This window comes from Bos mutus, chromosome 3, assembly GCF_027580195.1.
Source record: "Bos mutus isolate GX-2022 chromosome 3, NWIPB_WYAK_1.1, whole genome shotgun sequence".
In the NCBI taxonomy this organism is placed as follows: domain Eukaryota; kingdom Metazoa; phylum Chordata; class Mammalia; order Artiodactyla; family Bovidae; genus Bos; species Bos mutus.
The window spans coordinates 108,335,672-108,352,829 of record NC_091619.1 but is presented as its reverse complement, the minus strand read 5'-3'; the positions used below and the strand labels follow the sequence as shown (position 1 = coordinate 108,352,829).

The following is a 17,158-nucleotide window of genomic DNA, read 5'->3' as shown; positions in this document are numbered from 1 at the left end:
AGTCACTGTCACGTTAGAATCTGTTGTGACTTTGCTATCTCAAGGACTAAAGCACACCAAGCTCCTGACTTTGCACCATCTCAATCTCCTGTAGTTTGCTCAAATTCGTGTCCATCTAAGTCAGTGATGCTAACCATCTCATCCTGTGCCACCTCTGTGGCAATTAACAATTGCCGATCACATGCTAACTCCAAGACTAAAACTTATGAAGCCTGAAGGCAATTTTTTAAGGCCACACCAGGCAGCGTATAAGATCTTAATTCCCCAATCAGGGCTCAAACCTGTACCCCTTGCACTGGTCCACTGGACAGCCAGAAGCCCCTGAAGGTGATTTTTAAGATACTGACAGCTAAACCCGTGAATAAATAAGGGCATCAGGTTGATTAGCTATTAAGAAGCTGGGGGGGGGGGGCGTGGTGGTGGAAAAAAAGGCTGAAGCAGCTCTGCCAAAAAGGACTCAAGAAATATAAATCCTGAATTATGCAATTTGTTTTAAACTTATAATATGGAATGACTTCAATGCCACTGAGAAATAAGTTGCTGATACTTATGGAAAAATTCTCAAAAATAGAAGAATCCTACTTAAAAACAAACCAAAACAAAATCCCATCTCGAAACATTTTTATTCAACAACAGGTTGATTCCTCTCTTTGCTCTTTTTTCCTCACTGGGTTTCAGGACACAGTTCACGTAATCCTGCCAATTAAAAGGAAACAATTATTCCAAAAGTTGTTAATAATTAGGTATCAAGGTCTCAAATATTTATCAGCAACAACCAAACTTTAATCAAAGAATGTGGTAGCGTAAGTATTTGATTATCTCTAGATAAATAAGGGTTAAGCAGCACAAATAATTTTAATACCAGACTCACCTAGCGAGTTTATTAAATTTTATTTCCATCTTCTACAAGAACTTTTAGTTACAACCAAACTCTTAAAAGGCAGATCTCTTCAAGCTACTCCATTAATTGGCACCCTCTGGTGGCTTGGGCAGTAAAGAATCCACCCCCAATGCAGAAGACCCAAGTTTGATCCCTGGGTCAGGAAGATCTCCTGGAGAAGGCAACAGCAACCCACTCCACTATTCTTGGCCTGAGAAATCCCATTGACAAAGGAGCCTGGTGGGCTACAGTCCATGGGGTTGCAAGAATTAAAACACAACTGAGCAACTAATACTTTCTAAGGTATAAGACACAGATCTCAATTCTCCCATTTCTGCTTAAAATTCAACTGATTATGATAGCCCTTTATATCTAAGTGATACCATGAACAAATGCAATTTTTATTACATGAGACAGGTAAGCTACTGTCTACAGCCCATTTTGTAAAAAAAAAAAAGCAGCTTTACTGGAACACAGTCATTGTCCATTTGTCTACCTAATGTCTATGACTGCTTTTTAGCCAGAAAAGCAGAGCTGAATTGCCCTTTAAAATTGCCAACCCTCTAGATTTTGTTTTCCATCTATTCTATCAGTGACTCCACCATTTAACTATCTGGATGAAAAATAGGAACTTCAAATCTTCTGAATCTTCCTCTGCATTGTTGTATGGATGCAAAGGTAATAAAGCTATATATATTTTTATTAAAAACTTAAGTCCCTGTTTTTCCCAAGCCAAACAAGACTAAAGCCAAGGCCTACCACACCTCAGAAAACTTAAAAAAAAAAAAAAAAAAAAAAGATGATTAAATATTTAAGTAAATGTTATAAAAACATACTTGCTACAAAAAAGTTTTAACACAGAAGAAATTAAAATGAGATATCCACATAAGCAGTTATCTTACACCACCCAAGATTCCTTCTGAAGACAATTTTTTTAAAGATGTTTTTTGATGTAGACCATTTTAAAAGTCTTTATTGAATCTGTTACAAGACTGCTTCTGTTTTATGCTTTAGTTTTTTGGCCCTGAGGCATGTGGGATTTTAACTCCCTGCCAGGGATTGAACCCTCACCCCCTGCATTAGAAGGCGAAATCTTAACCACTGGACTGCAGGCAAGTCCCTGAGGACAGTTTAGAGTTAAGAATCTCAACTTACCTTGATACTTCATCAGTCTAACAAGTTGTAGCTTTCTTTCTTGATCAGTTCATGCTGTGTGACGTCTTGAGAACTTATATCCACCTATCATTAAAATATCTTTGTTATGATAACATATTTGGCATATCTTGAACAAAACTGATTTTTAACATGTACACTTTATTCTGACATCAACAGGTATATATTTTGGCATAGGTTTGGATTTCAGTAGTGGTTTGGTTTTTTTTCTTTTGGCTATGGGCTTCCCTTGTGGCTCAGACAGTAAAAAGAATCCACCTGGCAAGGGAGAAGACCTGGGCTCGATCCCTGGGTTGGGAAGATGTCCTACAGAAGGAACGGCTACCCACTTCAGTACTCTTGCCTGGATAATTCCATGGACAAAGGAGCCTGGCAAGCTGCTGTCCATGGGGTTGCAAAGAGTTAAGACACAACTGAGCAACTTTCAATCTCACAGTTAGTTTAGGTAAGACCTGGCATTGTAGTATGTATCTATTGGAAAAAATCAGCATCATTAAGTGAACCCCTGAAGCGCAAACCCATGTTGTTCAAAGGTCAAATGTACTTTAAAGGAATTCTCCCTACCAATGACTGAACAATTGTTCTTCACAATTTATACTGTGAAAGCAATCTCAAGGAGATTTCTGAATTGGACCCAAGTTGATTTTAGAGTACCACAAAATACAGCATTTCTCTACAAATTCAAGCCTTTTCTGATCTAACTTCATCTTTTTCTTCTATTGTTTAACATTTTTGTAGTAAGTATTCCCAGCCTTTTCTCTTTCCAACTCATATACACCCACACACATCTATTTTAAAAAACAAAAATACAGGGGTATCAAGAGGTGAACATCTTAAAAAAAATCAAATAGCTTTCACCCCACATAGTTAAATCAAATCATAACCATTAAATAGAAACCAAACCCCAAATCCTTAATAGGTAGACTTTCAAGAAAGCTTACTTCAAGTGAATGAGCACTCCAGTTCTCAGCCAACATCAATCATTCTTACCTAAAGAATAATAAGAAAAAGTTAATATAAAAGACAAGGGCATGAAGATTAGAAATGCTAATTTCAAAATTTAAAGAGTAAAATTCCAGAAACAAAGATTGGGGGCAAGTTACAGCATAAAAAATAGGAAGAAACTTCATGGGGGAGGTGGGTGGACTCTAAAATCATTCTGAAGTAGCAGTAGACACCTGAATTAGAGTGAGAACTGTATCTTCTTTGTATTTACAAAAGCCTAACTGCATTTTCACCAGTCTGAGCACAATGAAGTTTGACTGCAACCCAAAATATACTATCCCTTATGTGAAGGTATGTGACAACGTTCACCTAACCAAATGAGTTTTAACATCGGCTCTTTTCATATAAAAGCACATACCCTGCTCCCCACCAAGTATGTCTTCCATTCTCAGGTAGACTGACCACCTTCAGCAGTCCTCCTCCAAGAGTGCCCTCCCCATTCCACAGTACACAACAATGCAGTTGTTATCCTGCAGTCCTATATATTTGCCTCATTCTTTCCCTCTTAAGTCCTCACTGAGTTTTAAGTTACGGCAGGGAAGCTATGCCTTATCAGGACAGCAAGGAACCTGAGTTTTTCTGAGGGAGAAGACATTCACCTTCACTATATATGCCTGGGAGAGCCACAGTGCGCAAAAACCAGAAAGATCAGCCTTAATCCAAATTCCAGGTTTTTCTTCCTCCCTGATTATCAGAGACTGCCAAGGGTATATGAAATAGTTCCCTGTTGCACATGTACCATCCATAAGGGATACTATATCGTTTTGCATTCTTCCTCCATTCTCCAGATTATCCTATTCTGCATCCAGCCCCTTTTTCACCCTCTGAATAAATCTTTTCAGCACTGGTGTTCAAAAGCAACATTTATGTTTGATGGTTTACCAGCAACTGTGTGATTTCCACAGTTGAGTCTTAAAAATTGCCAATCATTATCTAGCAGCAATGACAGATGATTAGGAGCAGCCAAATCCTCTGAATTCTTTCCCTAACAGGCAGCCATTTGAGAACTGCACTAGCTGACAGAGCACTGAAACGTTATCAGCTAAAGCCCAAACCAAATAAAGGCCCAGAACAAACATCCCAGCTCTCTAAAACCTATCCAAAATCATTAATGTTAAGGCAGTAAATGCAGGACTGTGGATCATGTCACTGCAGCTGACAATGATTAACAATAAGAAACATGCAACCCCCATTAAAGTTAAAAGTCCAAAACTAGTCACACGCATCTCTTTATCGGGAAAAATGAGACTATTATGCATTCTTTGTAGGTTTTGCAACCTTATATGAAGAGCACCCATTGCATTTCTTTCATCTTTCATAAAGCACCGGTATCTATTCCCAAGGGCCTAACAGTACGAAAATGCATTCTGGCATCACACCTCTGAACTTGCGACCATTGTCATTAAAAATAATTTTTGTTTGTAATAAGAAAAGACTATGAAATACAATGCAAGCACCTGGGATATAGTTACTATTGAAACCCGTTTATCCCGTTTTTTGACTGATTTTTAAAAAGACCCTCTGCACTAAAATTCACAAATTACAGCTGCATACAAATCGAAACTAGTAAGAATCAACTTAAGTCACAGGTTTCTCATTGAAAGTGCAAAAGCCTATTCATCTTGAAATAAGCAGAATGAAGCAAAATTACCCCCCAACCCAATGATGTCCATGTATTAAGTACATTCTCTCAAAAGTGTTATTGACTGTTAAGAAATAAACCTGATCTTTTATTTCTAAACAATCACTGAGCCACGGTAGCCAAGTGTTGGCTACCAACTTCATGGATTATGCCATAGGAAAACCCCATCAGAATTGCATGCCAATTTCATGACACTATTGTCACTAATACTGAGCATTACGTTTGAGGTACATTGTATTACTAATACAGAGCTAAACTAGTCACCATTTGTTCTTTCGTCTAGCAGGAGTCAAGTCATTTGGTTGAATGGACTGCATATTAAAGTTACAAGTCTGTCCCCACCATGTGAACTGCTTGCCAAAGAGCAAGCCATTTTTGATACAAAAGAAATTCTCATAATCATGAAGAGTTTTGCCAACATTTATGCGAAGTAAACCAAACTTTCCAGTTACAGAGCAGAAAACATTATACATGAAAGCTATTTCTCATGCATGCTAGCTAAAAATCAGTTCATAGACCAATGTTCAGTTGAATTGAGGTCTGGAACAACTGTTGATGCAAAGCTTAAATCCTGAACAACAGAGAGGGTGCTTTTGAAGCCTTACTATTTTGGTAATTGAACAGTTTGGATTGCAACATCTCATCCCTAAAAAGCTAAGGGAACCAAATTCAAAAAGCTACCCTGAACATTTGCAGTTATCCTACAGAATACGACGAAGTCTTACAGTTGGGAAATGATTCCCAACATGTATTCAATAGGCAAGTCAACATGCCACACCATCTTCCCCCAGGTTTAGAGTATAGACATATTTAGACAAATCACAGAACTTGAACTATTCATGTTAGATTCCCATCTATGCCCCCAGTTAGTAACAAAGCTGTTCCCATGGAGCCCATTTAAAAAAAGTTCAAATCACATTGCAAAAAAAAAAAAAACTGTACTTTTAGTTTTAATTCACTCAACCCTGTGGAGTAATAACCAAGATTGCACTCTGAAATTGATATTGCTGACCTCTGGGAAGGTCAGTTTGCTATAACAGAAACTAATTGTCACGTGCTGTATACAGTCTGTGTCAAGATGCTAAAAGCACTCTACTTTCCAAATATGGTATGGTCCCCTCTCCCCCACACCACTGATGTGTTTCATGTTATGTTCAGTTACGATGCAACCAAAAACCACACAACTGAATCAGATACATACCAAATACTCAAGTTTGCACTTTTTATCTGAGAACTGCAACAGCACTGAATTCTGCCTGACAAATTACAGCTCTAACCCAAACCCACACAGTTTTGATATAAGCTAGCTTTATCATACACGTGTTAGGTGCTGCACTGTAATTTCATTGTCAGAAGTATGATGTCAGAATGCCCACGGAATAAAAGTACATAGCAAGTCACCAAGTTAGATTATATTGCTTGTTACCTACCTGTATGCAGTCGGCAATGAGAATCTCGGAGCAAGCAGGAATACTACATCCGGGTCCTAATGTCCATTGCCATTTGCGGTACTACGTTCCTCACAGTTACGCACTGCAGAAATGCTGGCTAAATGCAGTTATGTAGCAGGCCACTACTTTAATAGTGCACAATTGCAGTCCAAGAACACCAGAAAATATTCCGCCACAAACTTAGTGGCTTGCCCAAGAAAAGCCAAGTATCTGAATTTTGATCTGCCATGATATGCCACTTACAAAAATTGCACAGGCGTAACATTACAATTTCCCAAATTATTGTCTATTTATATTAGTGATATAATACATCTAATAAAGAGTGGTGGGGTTTACAGTACTTCTTAGAAGTTTAATTAGTGTTTTAAGCCAAGAGGATTATGGTTTCACTGAACATGAACCAATGGGTTAAGTTTCTAAAGTCCCTATTAAATACACTGGGATCTCTTAGAGAATGCATTTTTTGAAGATAAGGAGTAATAAGAGGAGCAGTTAGTTTAAAAACAATCAAGTGTTCCTCTTAAAATTATGAGAGAAAGTGGAGAAGAGGAAATGGGGGCAGGTGGTTTCTTTAAATGAGAAGACTGGCCAAAATACCTCTAAAATACTACCTTCCCTTTCCCACCCCAAGTTTCGTAAATCAGCTTTTAGGAATCTACTTTTTGAGATGATTTAAATTCACATTAGGCTATCATATACATTGCAGGACTTGTTCAAAGTCTGAGTAGCTTACAACCCTTGATACACTGCTATTTCAGTGATAAAAGTCAAAACTTAGTTAAAACTAAGCAACATTATTTGCTAAACCATGTTTAGCAATTCTGCACAGTAAGTCTATCAAAACCACAACTTTTAGGAGATAATCCATTAGCATCCTTCACCACTCTTCAAAGGTACAGTACTACGAAAAGCTTATTTTAGGGGTCTGTGCCAGCATCCCTTTACAAAGAAAGGCATGTAATCTGAAAAATAAACTGAAACATTAATTTTATAGGCAGATTTTCCCATTTCCCCACCAGCCCCCACCCACACATTCAAGTTCACCCTCTGTGGGTGTCCCATGAACACCCCTTATTTTCTTATCATTAACGGAGTCCCTACCATACAATTCAAATTGTAATGGACTCCTTTCAAATCAAGACCCTTGTTTCCAATACAGAAAATCTCATACATTATCACCAATTAATGACTTGGGACAAAACTTCCTCCTATTATTATGGTAGAACTACTCATTTCCAAGTGTCTTGGTGAACAGAAATAATGAACATTTTCTAACGAGATTCTCTCCCTTAATTAGCACACCAGGTACCTGTCAGTCACACAACCAGAATTTGGTGGCATGCCTTTACATTCCACTAGTGTTTTAGTATTAACAGGTTTCCTATGCACAGTGCTCAATTGTTTCAACTATAGGTTTCCCTTTGTACTCAGGCACAATACTAAACTTACTTCAGCATTTAAAGATTTGATTTAGAATTTTACTTTTGCCAATTAACACTAAAAGAGGTGAAAAGGAGGAAGACACATTCCACAGTAAGAGTTCTATAATGTACAAATTAGAATGGAAACAGCTAAAATCAAAGCCAAACCATTCAATTACTTTACCTACTACTTTTAGGAAATTGTTCCTCTGCTTAAAAATACACTGGGAAAGCAGGTGTTCCCATTGTACTAACAGACACCAGTATCAATCTATTTTATTAATAAGTCAAAATGTCTCTGATGGAAGGAGAGTCAATGAAGTTGACGTTAAACTGACACCACCATCGAAACACTCCGAAAGCTTTATGGTGGGAGGAAGGAACATCTGTACTGTGTAGCACGAGCAACTGTCTCCAGATTTTGTGCCACATCAAAAGGAAACTATGAAAAACAAAAATGTTTCCTACGAATGGTTCTCTGCAACCCTATGTTATTAACAGTCACTACAAGCTCTTAGAAAACAGACTAGTTTTTTTCATAGTCCTACAGATTTTGCCCAATAGAAGTAGCACAAGGAGATGTAAAAAGTTAGATTACAAGTATATACATTTCTAACCTACTTTATGATTAACTATACCTCTTATTTTTAAATTATTCACACTAAACTCCACCTTTATAAATCACTTAAAAGTAATACATGAAAAGGCTTCATGTTTAACAATCTTTAATTCAAATGTGAAAGTTCAATACAAGCCATTTGTAGGGCTTGGGACTCGTTTTTTAAAAAACAAGAATGGAGGAATGCAACAAAATGATCTTTCCACTTTTTCTTCAGAAACTTTCAAGGAAAGAATAGATCATAGGGCCATAAAAGATCCATTTAAGTCATAACCACTTTCTCCCCCTACCAATAGTCTTACACCCATTCCATAATCTTGATACACATTCCTGGATGAAGATTTACAGTTCAGCTTTGCTTACATAGCCATTTAAAAATACTTAGCACCAGCTTGCTTCCTTGCCAAACAAATCAAATCATGAAACTACTTCAGTAAGCATTTCTTCTTTTTAAAACAAGGGGGTACTTATAAGTAGAAAGCAATACTTAGCCTACAAATAACATTTCCCAGAAATGGCATATGCCATTCAAAGGCCTAGACACGCTTATGCTTTCCAAGTGGAATACCTAGCCTAATGTGCATAGAAGCATGAATGGCAAAGTTGAAGATCAATATCATAACTATTTTTTCTATTTATTTGAAGCACAGTAAAATAAAAAATTGGTACACTTTGGAAATTCAGTGGCACAGGTACACTGCCGTAACTTGAGGGACATTATACAGTTTAAAAAAAAAAAGGCAAAAAAAAAAGGAAAAAAAAAATCCCCTGTTGCAAACACTGCATTACATAATTTTACCTGCCCCAACAGACCATTTACAAATATTAGGTCAATAAACTGCTAACATCCATAAAAAGGTTGCTTTCTTACTAAAATGCAAGAATTTAAAAGACTGGTTATCTAAACAAGAAAAGACAAAAACAAACTGGAATGAAAGCCTAGATATCACATCTAAAATCGGGGTTTTTTGTTTGGGCCTTCATACTCTTCTCTCCCTCTACCATATCCTGCTGGAGTTCCAGGCCCCATTCCTCTAGGACCCTGTCCACCCACAGGTCCCGCACCTCCCTGCCCAAAGCGCTCAGTACGCTATTGGAACAGTAATTAACAGTTCATTATATGTAGTTGATGTCCATGTGTGTTAAGTAAATATTTTAGAAGGTTCCGTAGTCAACGTTCGTCGATACAATCACCAATGAGTCGATCCACAGGTACCGGGAACATAGAAAGGAAAAAAGGGTAATTTGAAAATTAGTTTACGATAATACATGCCTTGTGGTATGTTCCCACTTGAGCCATTCTCATACACCTGTTTCAAAGAATAGATCTTCCCTGTAGTGCTAAAAAATTTAAGAATTAGTGCAGATGTGAAAACCCATTCCAAAATGAGTTTTAAGAAATTTCACATCAGATTAACCCACTGAAAAGCTTACAAACTTCTCACTTTCAAGGTCTGAACAGGAAATTTAATTTCCAAGTAAGCCTAACAAGCCCAACCAGACAGATTCAATTCACTCAATGAAGTGACAAAGACCTACTCACCAGTTAGTGGTATGTGCTGCATAAGAAACCTTGTGCTTTTCAAGATCTTAAGACACATCTGCTAAGTTGCAGAAATCTTAAAAGGTTCAAAGTTTTTAATAAAATGCTACCAGACTACAAAAAGAAAAAGAATAGAAGACTAATAGGTTTAGTCACTTAACCGGCACAGTAATTTGATTTAAAAGTGTTGCCATATTCTCTCCAAGTATATCACCTTCACAGCCATCACTACATAAAACCAGAGATATTATGTTCACAGTACTGTTCTTTATAGTTGCAAATTAACTGAATATACAGCCCACCCTCATAACAGCCCAACTTTTCATTTTCCCTTATGTCTGTGAAAAGTCCCGACAGTTATGATTCCGTGTTTTGGGTGTCTCCCAAACAGCATTAATACCAAGCTTAAGTGACTGCCATAAAGCAGGACTTTATTCCATCTTGTTTTAGGTTAATTCTAGTCCTAGAAACCTATGATCCCAAACAGAGTAACCCTACAGATATGCAAGCACAGCAGCCTGAACTATCTCTCAAATTCATATAAAGCAGACCAATTATTAAGAGTATTGCTCAAAACACAAAACAAAGCCCCAAAACAGAACAAAAATCCAACAAAACCCCCCAGAAATTAAAAAAGGCATCAGGGTTTAAAAATGTTATTATAAATAATTTCAACATGCTTCCTATAAAATACTACAGGGCTACTCAAGACTAAATCCTAATCCTTCCAACTATTTCAAAATCCTAACAATTTTAGGTTTTCAGAGCATTGTATTATCTCAAAAAGGTGAAAAGGAAATTTGGGGGTTTGTTACCACATCATCTTAGAATCCAGAAGCTACACGTCACAAGGACTATAGAATCTGAATTGTGGGAACATCGTGTCAAAATTAGTTACAAATTTGATATATAACCTACATCTGACTATTAGGAAGCATATAAACCAAAATATAACTCACATTATTTTTAAAATTCATTTTGAAGCTAACAGCGCTACATTTAACCCTCCAACTATTTATGATTCTAATCTTCAAAGCCTTAAGCAGATGAAGCCCCATTCTAAATCCTTATTATTTGTAAAATGAATCTAGTGAGCTATATACTGCAGCTTCTCTCCTTTGCCAAAAGACTGTAGATGAACTAATTAGATTCAATTCGGTTGTGACAAAGCACTTTTCTCCAAACCCACCTCTACAGCCAATATTCAGTTCTTCTAAGGATTGTAAAATCCCGGTATCACCACTCAGACCAATTCTCTTGGTTGTTCTAAAGGATCCTGACACGCTATCTGTACAGCTAAAATATGACACCATCAAGAAGGTTCAGATCAAATGCACACAACTAGTATGCTAAAAAATAAGTGACTTTTGCTATTCTGTAGCAAAAGAGATGTCCATTTATTTTAGAAAGTACACCTAAAGACAGGCCCAACAGGAGGGAAACGACGAGTCCGAAGACTAAACAATTCCCTTTTCATGGATAAAGTCACACCAAATGTAGGTCAAAGTCCTAAACATTGCTAAAACATGCCTAAAGCTACAAGCTACAAACAAGTCTGATTCACACTTATGGCAAATACCAGCTTTATGAATGACAACTTGCCATTTGATTACTCTCACTTGGATGTAGAATAATCAGTAGTATCTAACATTTAGAATTTGGATTTGCCATGAACTATTGTGCAAAAGTACACAAGCAATATAATGGAAAGCACCTAAGTCTACTTATTGCCAAAGGTAACTCCCAACATACTAACAGTATTGACTTTTTGTTGGCAACCTTATCAGGTGGTTACCACATTGAGTTCTTCTATGTTGCCAAGGTATTCACCAATATTACGGATTTACACGATAGGGGAACTAAAAGAAGTCCAGTCACCTACTTAAAAAAACAAAAACAAAAAAAACACACACACATAAGTTGTGAGAATGAGAATTTCCTTTTGAACTATGTCCCACAAGATACATTACCATGTCGCTTCCCATCATGGAACCACTCATTGTTGCCGGTGGAACGCCAGGATTAGCTTCATAACCTATGCCACCACCACCACCTAGAGGTGGAAATTTCTGGCCTCCTGAGCCATAGGGATCTAGGAAACAAAAATGCTGGTTACCCCTCAACCAAAATACTGCTCTTCATTAATATTACTAATTTAATTTTCATTCTTACCTCCCATGTTCATTGCTCCTCCACCACCCATTCTCATGTCTCTTTCTCTCTGAAATTAAAAAAAAAATCCTTTCATACACTTCTACTAAACCCATACCAAGCATTCTTAACTTGGTAATTCTTAACTTGGAAATTCCCTAACAAGGAATTTCCAAAGCTGAACAAAAATTGTTTTCAACTTAAAGGAAAAAACCAATTAGGTGATTTTTTTAAAGATGCCATTATCAAAAAACCTATAAAGCAAGCTTCTTCCTAACCAATGAAATCTTTTGGCCCACCCAAGAAGGTAAAACTCAAGGCCCATCAATCATAAACACTTGGGTTAAAAAGAAAGAAAGAAAAAGGTAGAATAGCTACCATGTGAAAAGTGACATTTAACTGAATAAACTGCACCCTAGGTATCCACAAATTCTGTAGAAAACTCCAATTACATTGCAAAAGTTTACTTACTGGATCCATATAGCCCATCCGACTATAACTTTCCTCTCTTTGGCGTCTCATCTGTTCTTCCATCTCACGTTGACGAATCATCATCTCTTCTTCCCTCCTACGTCGTTCTTCCTCTTGCCTGGAAATATTCATCAAGTATGTAAACAAAAACTTTATGCACATTAAAAAAATTCAGCTTGAAGGAAACTAGTAGTTTACTCAAGAGCATTACAGCAAATGGAAGGTTGGGACTAAGGAGAAAAGCCCTAAATGTATTCCAGCAAAGTAAATGAGCCATATAACAGAAACCTCTATTTCACAATTTAAGCATTAAACCAACACTGACATAGTATTTAATATCTCTGTACCTCAATTGACTCACCTGCAAAATTTAGGTACACTTAACACTGAAACAAAGGTTTGACAAAATTGTACCTCAATTGCATCTCTTTACGTTTCTGCATTTCTTGATTGTGCAGTTCTTCCATGCGTCTTAATTCTTCCTGGCGTCGCATTAGATCTGAACATTGGAAAATTCTGTTAGAGATTCACATTAACAAATTCTAATACGCTCAAAAGGCAAATGATCCTACCGGCAAAATTCAGAAGGTATTTTACCTTGACGCAAAAGATTTGCCTGATGCTCATGATAGGCATCTTCCATTTCACTTTCCAATTTGTCTTTTGCATCTTTCATGTTTTTTTCAACTTGTTCCCGCTGCTGTTTTTCCATTTCATCAAGGGACTTCCACCGCTGAGAATACTCATACTCAAATGTCCCATGCTGGGCAAAACGAGGAGGGGTTTCTCTCTCCCTGACAATATTTAAATATGAACCAATTTATGGATGCACACAAGAAATATATGTATCTGATGTCCCCTAAAAATCACTGGTCCTTCCACTGGCTGCTCACTTCTAAGAAATACTGGAAGGCAAAAATTACCTTGATTCTTAGTTATCTTATCTCTTTACACATTCCAGGATGATACTAGACAGTAACACAGGCAATGAGGATCAATCCTACCTTCCTCACTGTCCTAATTCCACTTCCCAAGCCAAGTTTCAATTCAAAGAATATTTTTCCAACCCTGAAAAACCAGGACATCTACAACACATCTTAACAACTGTTAAGAACAAAACAAGATTGCATATAAAAATATAGCTACCACAGAAACAACCACTAGGTATTTGAATGACTGCTTCAAATCCTCTAGCTTTCTAAACCTGAGCTTTTCATTAAGCGTATCTAAGATTTTTGTACATATTAAGCAAAACTGAAAAATTATCAAGTTCTCCGAACTTACGGTTGCTGAAGGGGAAAGGATAGTTAAGAGTTTGGGTAAGACATGCACACATTCCTATTATTTAAAATAGATAACCAACAAGAACCTACTGTACAGCACAGAGAACTTTGCTCAATGCTACAGGGCAGAGAGGATGGGACGGGCGTTTGGGGGAGAATGAATACATGTGCATGCATGGCTGAGTCCATTTGCAGTTCACCTGGAACTATCGAACACTGTCAATCTGCTATACCCCAAAACAAAATTAAAAACTTAAAACAAACAAAAAAATGAACAAGTTCTCTTTTGTACTTTAAGAAATTGTTCTTACTTTTGATACATTGGATTCTTCTGGGCAAGTTTTTCAGGAAGACCGTCTTCATCATCTAACTGTTCAAGTGGTTCCACAATGACTGGACGAGGAGTTCTAACAACAAAAATGGTTCCATCTTAATTTTGTTCCATCTGTATCGCAATTTCTTCGTAAGTTAGTAAGTAAGAGTTACTAAGATAAACATAAAAACTTACGTTGTCAGTAAGAAAACACCTTCACTGCATCTTTCAAATGCTTTTCTTGCTGCTGGTTTAGAAGCAAATTCAACAATGCCTTTCCCTGTAGATCTTCCACGATCATCCACAATTACAACAGCCCTTTCAATAGGACCAAACTGGCTAAAAGCTTCTTCCAACAGTTCATTGGAAACATAAGGTGAAAGATTTCGAACAGAAAGGGCAGCAGCATGTGTGGCAAATCGAACCCGAAGCTGTCTACCTCTCATGGGTGTATCATCAAGTTCAGCTTTAGCTATTTCAGCCAACGCTCTAGATTCCTGAAAGCATCAAGACATACACTCAAAGTTAATGACCTCAAAACTGGCTAATGCCCACCCTAAAATTGTTACGAGTCTAACCCCCAATCCTATTCTTCTGCCAGCTCAATTCAACTTATCTCGAAGCAGTCTTCCCTGACACTTACCACCCAATCGCCCGTTTTACATACTATTATGCACTATAGAGAGACTACATCTTTTCTGTTACTGATGAAAACTTTATAAAGTTGCTGGTTCAGAAAACACTATGTAGTAGTAAAAAAAAAAAAAAAAGGTAATTCCACCAGAAAAACACAAAAACTAAACTCACAAGCTTAATAAATCCAAATCCTTTGCCTTTGTTTATAAAAACTTCTCCTGGTTCTCCATATTTAGCAAAAAGTCTTTTGAATTCATCCTCCGTGATGTCTGCAGGTAGATTACCAACAAACAACCGACACCGCTGGGTGTAAGTTTTCTCTCCAGGCCTCCTCAGGAGTGACAAGTTGGCTTTAAACCCCTGATATAAAAGGAAGGAAACTTTCAGATACAAGGTACCCCTGCAAGTAGGAAGAACCAATAGTCTTTTCCCAAAACTGAGTATGTTACCAATCCAATCGGGTTGCTCTTCTGTTGCCTTTAAAGATCGTATTACATGCCTAACCGGACTTCCAAAGTAATCACTCATAACATTAAAAAGCCTAAACCATCCTAATACTCTTGAGAAGTCTCTTTAGAGAGTAGGCTCTGTCTGTATCAGGAACCTCGTCAACCGTTTATGCCTAACGTCCCTGACAGCATCAAAACTATAGTGGACAAAAATTAAAAGGATGGAAGGGTATGAATAAAACGATTAAAACTGTTGTCAACGACGAAACCTGTGGCTAAGCGTTAAGAGAAAAACTCGACCGATGTCGTCAGTCCTAAATTTCAAGCTATACTCTTTACTCTAGACCCCAGGATCCGTTAGCTTTAACAGGGCCCATCAAACTTTCCTCAAACCACCCGCTGCCAGCCCGGAGGCCTCCCCAGGGATGCCGCTAGCGGACCCGCGCCGTCCGCCCCTCAATCCCGCAGCCCCGCCCACCCACCCCGGCCTCCCGCGCGCAGGCGCCCTTTCCGGTCTCCGACAAAATGGAGGGCGGGGAGAGGGGCCGCCGCCATCTTAGAAAAACCGACGCGTAGCTCAGGTTAACACTCACCTCAGAGTCCGAAATCTTTTCCTCGCTGCGGCCGCCGGGCCCTCCGGGCGGCGGCCCTTGGTGGTGCTGCTGGTGGTAGGGCGGATGGTGCTGCCGGCCCCCGCGGGGCTCCCCGCCACCTCGGTGCGGCGGCTTAGGGTGGCCGCCAGGAGTGCTTAGGCCCGGGCCGCCGCCAGGCTTCGGCCCGCCTGGCATTTTGCCGCCCTTGGGGCCGCCGGGTCCCGGGCCCTGCTTAGGCCCGGGCACCGGGCCCCCTGCAGGTGGTGGAGGCGGCGGGCCCCCAGCCTGAGGGGGGGTGGTGGGCACCCCACTGCTCGGCGGAGCCGGTGGAGGCGCACCTGGGGGCGCCGAGGTGACAGCGGGCGGCGGGGTCGGGGTGGGGCCTGGCCCCGTGGGGGCCCCCGAGGTCGGGGGTGTGGCGGGCGGCGCCGAGCCGGTGGCCGGAGGGGCGCTGCCTACTCCGGGAGCCGAACCGGGTCCTTGAGGAACAACAGACTTAGATGAGTCCTGTGGCGGCGGCGGCGGCTGCTGGTGCGGCGGCTGCTGATGGGGCGGCTGGTGCGGCGGGGGCTGAAGCGGCGGCGGCTGCTGTGGTGGCGGCTGCTGCGGCGGTGGCTGCTGCTGTTGCTGGTGAGGAGGCGGTGGCGGGATCTGAGGCTTGGGGCCACCTTGGCCCGGCACGGGCCCCATGGGTCCGCGATTCTGATTGAGGCCCATGCCGGGCGGCGGGGAGCGGAAGTCGTGGAGACCGCCGCGGCCGCCTCCTCCTCCGCGTCGGTGGAAGCCGCCACCGCCACCGCCCCGGCTTCGGAACCGGTCCCGAGACATGTCTGTGATCAAGGGGCGGTCGAGGCAAAAGCGGAGAAGACGTTCAGGGAACGTGGAGGCCACCTTGCTTCGCACAAGATGGCGGATGACACAGGCGGCGCGCCGCCTTTGTCCTCTTCTTATATAGGCCTGCTGGCATGGCCCCGCCTACTTCTCGATCGGTAGCTCCAATAGCCAATTGCAAGTACTGTGCTTGGTGACGCTAGGTTACGAAGATCTCATCTCTCCTATTGGCTCTCGATGAGAGGCGGGAGGAATGGAGTGGTTGAAGATTTCAGTCGGCCAATGAGCGGTAAAGGAGTTGTCTGTAGGCCACCGTGATTTGCTGGGAGATATTTGAATGGGTTTTCCAGAGCAATTTTCCCGTGAAAGCAAACACCCAGGGCCCTATCAGCTCCTGGGGAGAGATGTTAGAAGACCCTTTTCTTTCTTGATTGCCTTTATGAGCAGACTGCTGGTATCTTTCCACAGAAACAACAGTAGTCTCCAGTTCAAAAGCATAAATTAGCTTTGTGCTGGGCCAATGGAATTAGAGAAAAATTTACAGATTTCGTACACAGCATTTACTGATTTGATTTTGGAACCTCATTGGAGTATTGGTTCTAGCAGTATAAGTGTCTCAATAGGCTTAAGTGAGTGTTCTTTTGCTCAAAAAGGCCTTGATTTTGTGGTATATATGTAGACTGTTTCGGAGAAAGCA

The 17,158-nt window shown here is 40.0% G+C and overlaps 1 protein-coding gene across 2 annotated transcripts; it reads right to left on the bottom strand.

Annotated features, from left to right (window-relative positions):
- Window positions 1-604: 604 nt before the first annotated feature.
- SFPQ (splicing factor proline and glutamine rich) lies at window positions 605-16,567 on the bottom strand. 2 transcript variants are annotated; one of them, XM_070368459.1, is made up of 13 exons: window positions 15,631-16,567; window positions 14,760-14,948; window positions 14,148-14,449; window positions 13,951-14,046; window positions 12,954-13,150; window positions 12,771-12,855; window positions 12,357-12,474; window positions 11,907-11,955; window positions 11,705-11,826; window positions 6,131-9,281; window positions 2,995-3,043; window positions 2,036-2,119; window positions 605-696 (listed from the first exon to the last, which is right to left on the bottom strand). In XM_070368459.1, the coding sequence occupies exons 1-10, from the start codon at window positions 16,456-16,458 to the stop codon at window positions 9,144-9,146; spliced, it is 2,124 nt and encodes a 707-aa protein (XP_070224560.1). In that variant the 5' UTR covers window positions 16,459-16,567; the 3' UTR covers window positions 605-696; window positions 2,036-2,119; window positions 2,995-3,043; window positions 6,131-9,143. The 2 variants fall into 2 exon arrangements, with proteins under 2 accessions (XP_070224560.1, XP_070224561.1); XM_070368460.1 differs by lacking the exon at window positions 6,131-9,281.
- Window positions 16,568-17,158: the final 591 nt, after the last annotated feature.

Excerpts from the sequence above, each read along its gene's own strand:
- SFPQ (XM_070368459.1), bottom strand. The coding sequence starts at position 16,458 with ATGTCTCGGGACCGGTTCCGAAGCCGGGGCGGTGGCGGTGGCGGCTTC. Across the intron at positions 14,047-14,147 it reads GGTGTTTTCTTACTGACAAC|AACTCCTCGTCCAGTCATTG; the intron begins GTAAGTTTTTAT and ends TTTTGTTGTTAG. Across the intron at positions 9,282-11,704 it reads CCATGATGGGAAGCGACATG|CGTACTGAGCGCTTTGGGCA; the intron begins GTAATGTATCTT and ends CTGTTCCAATAG.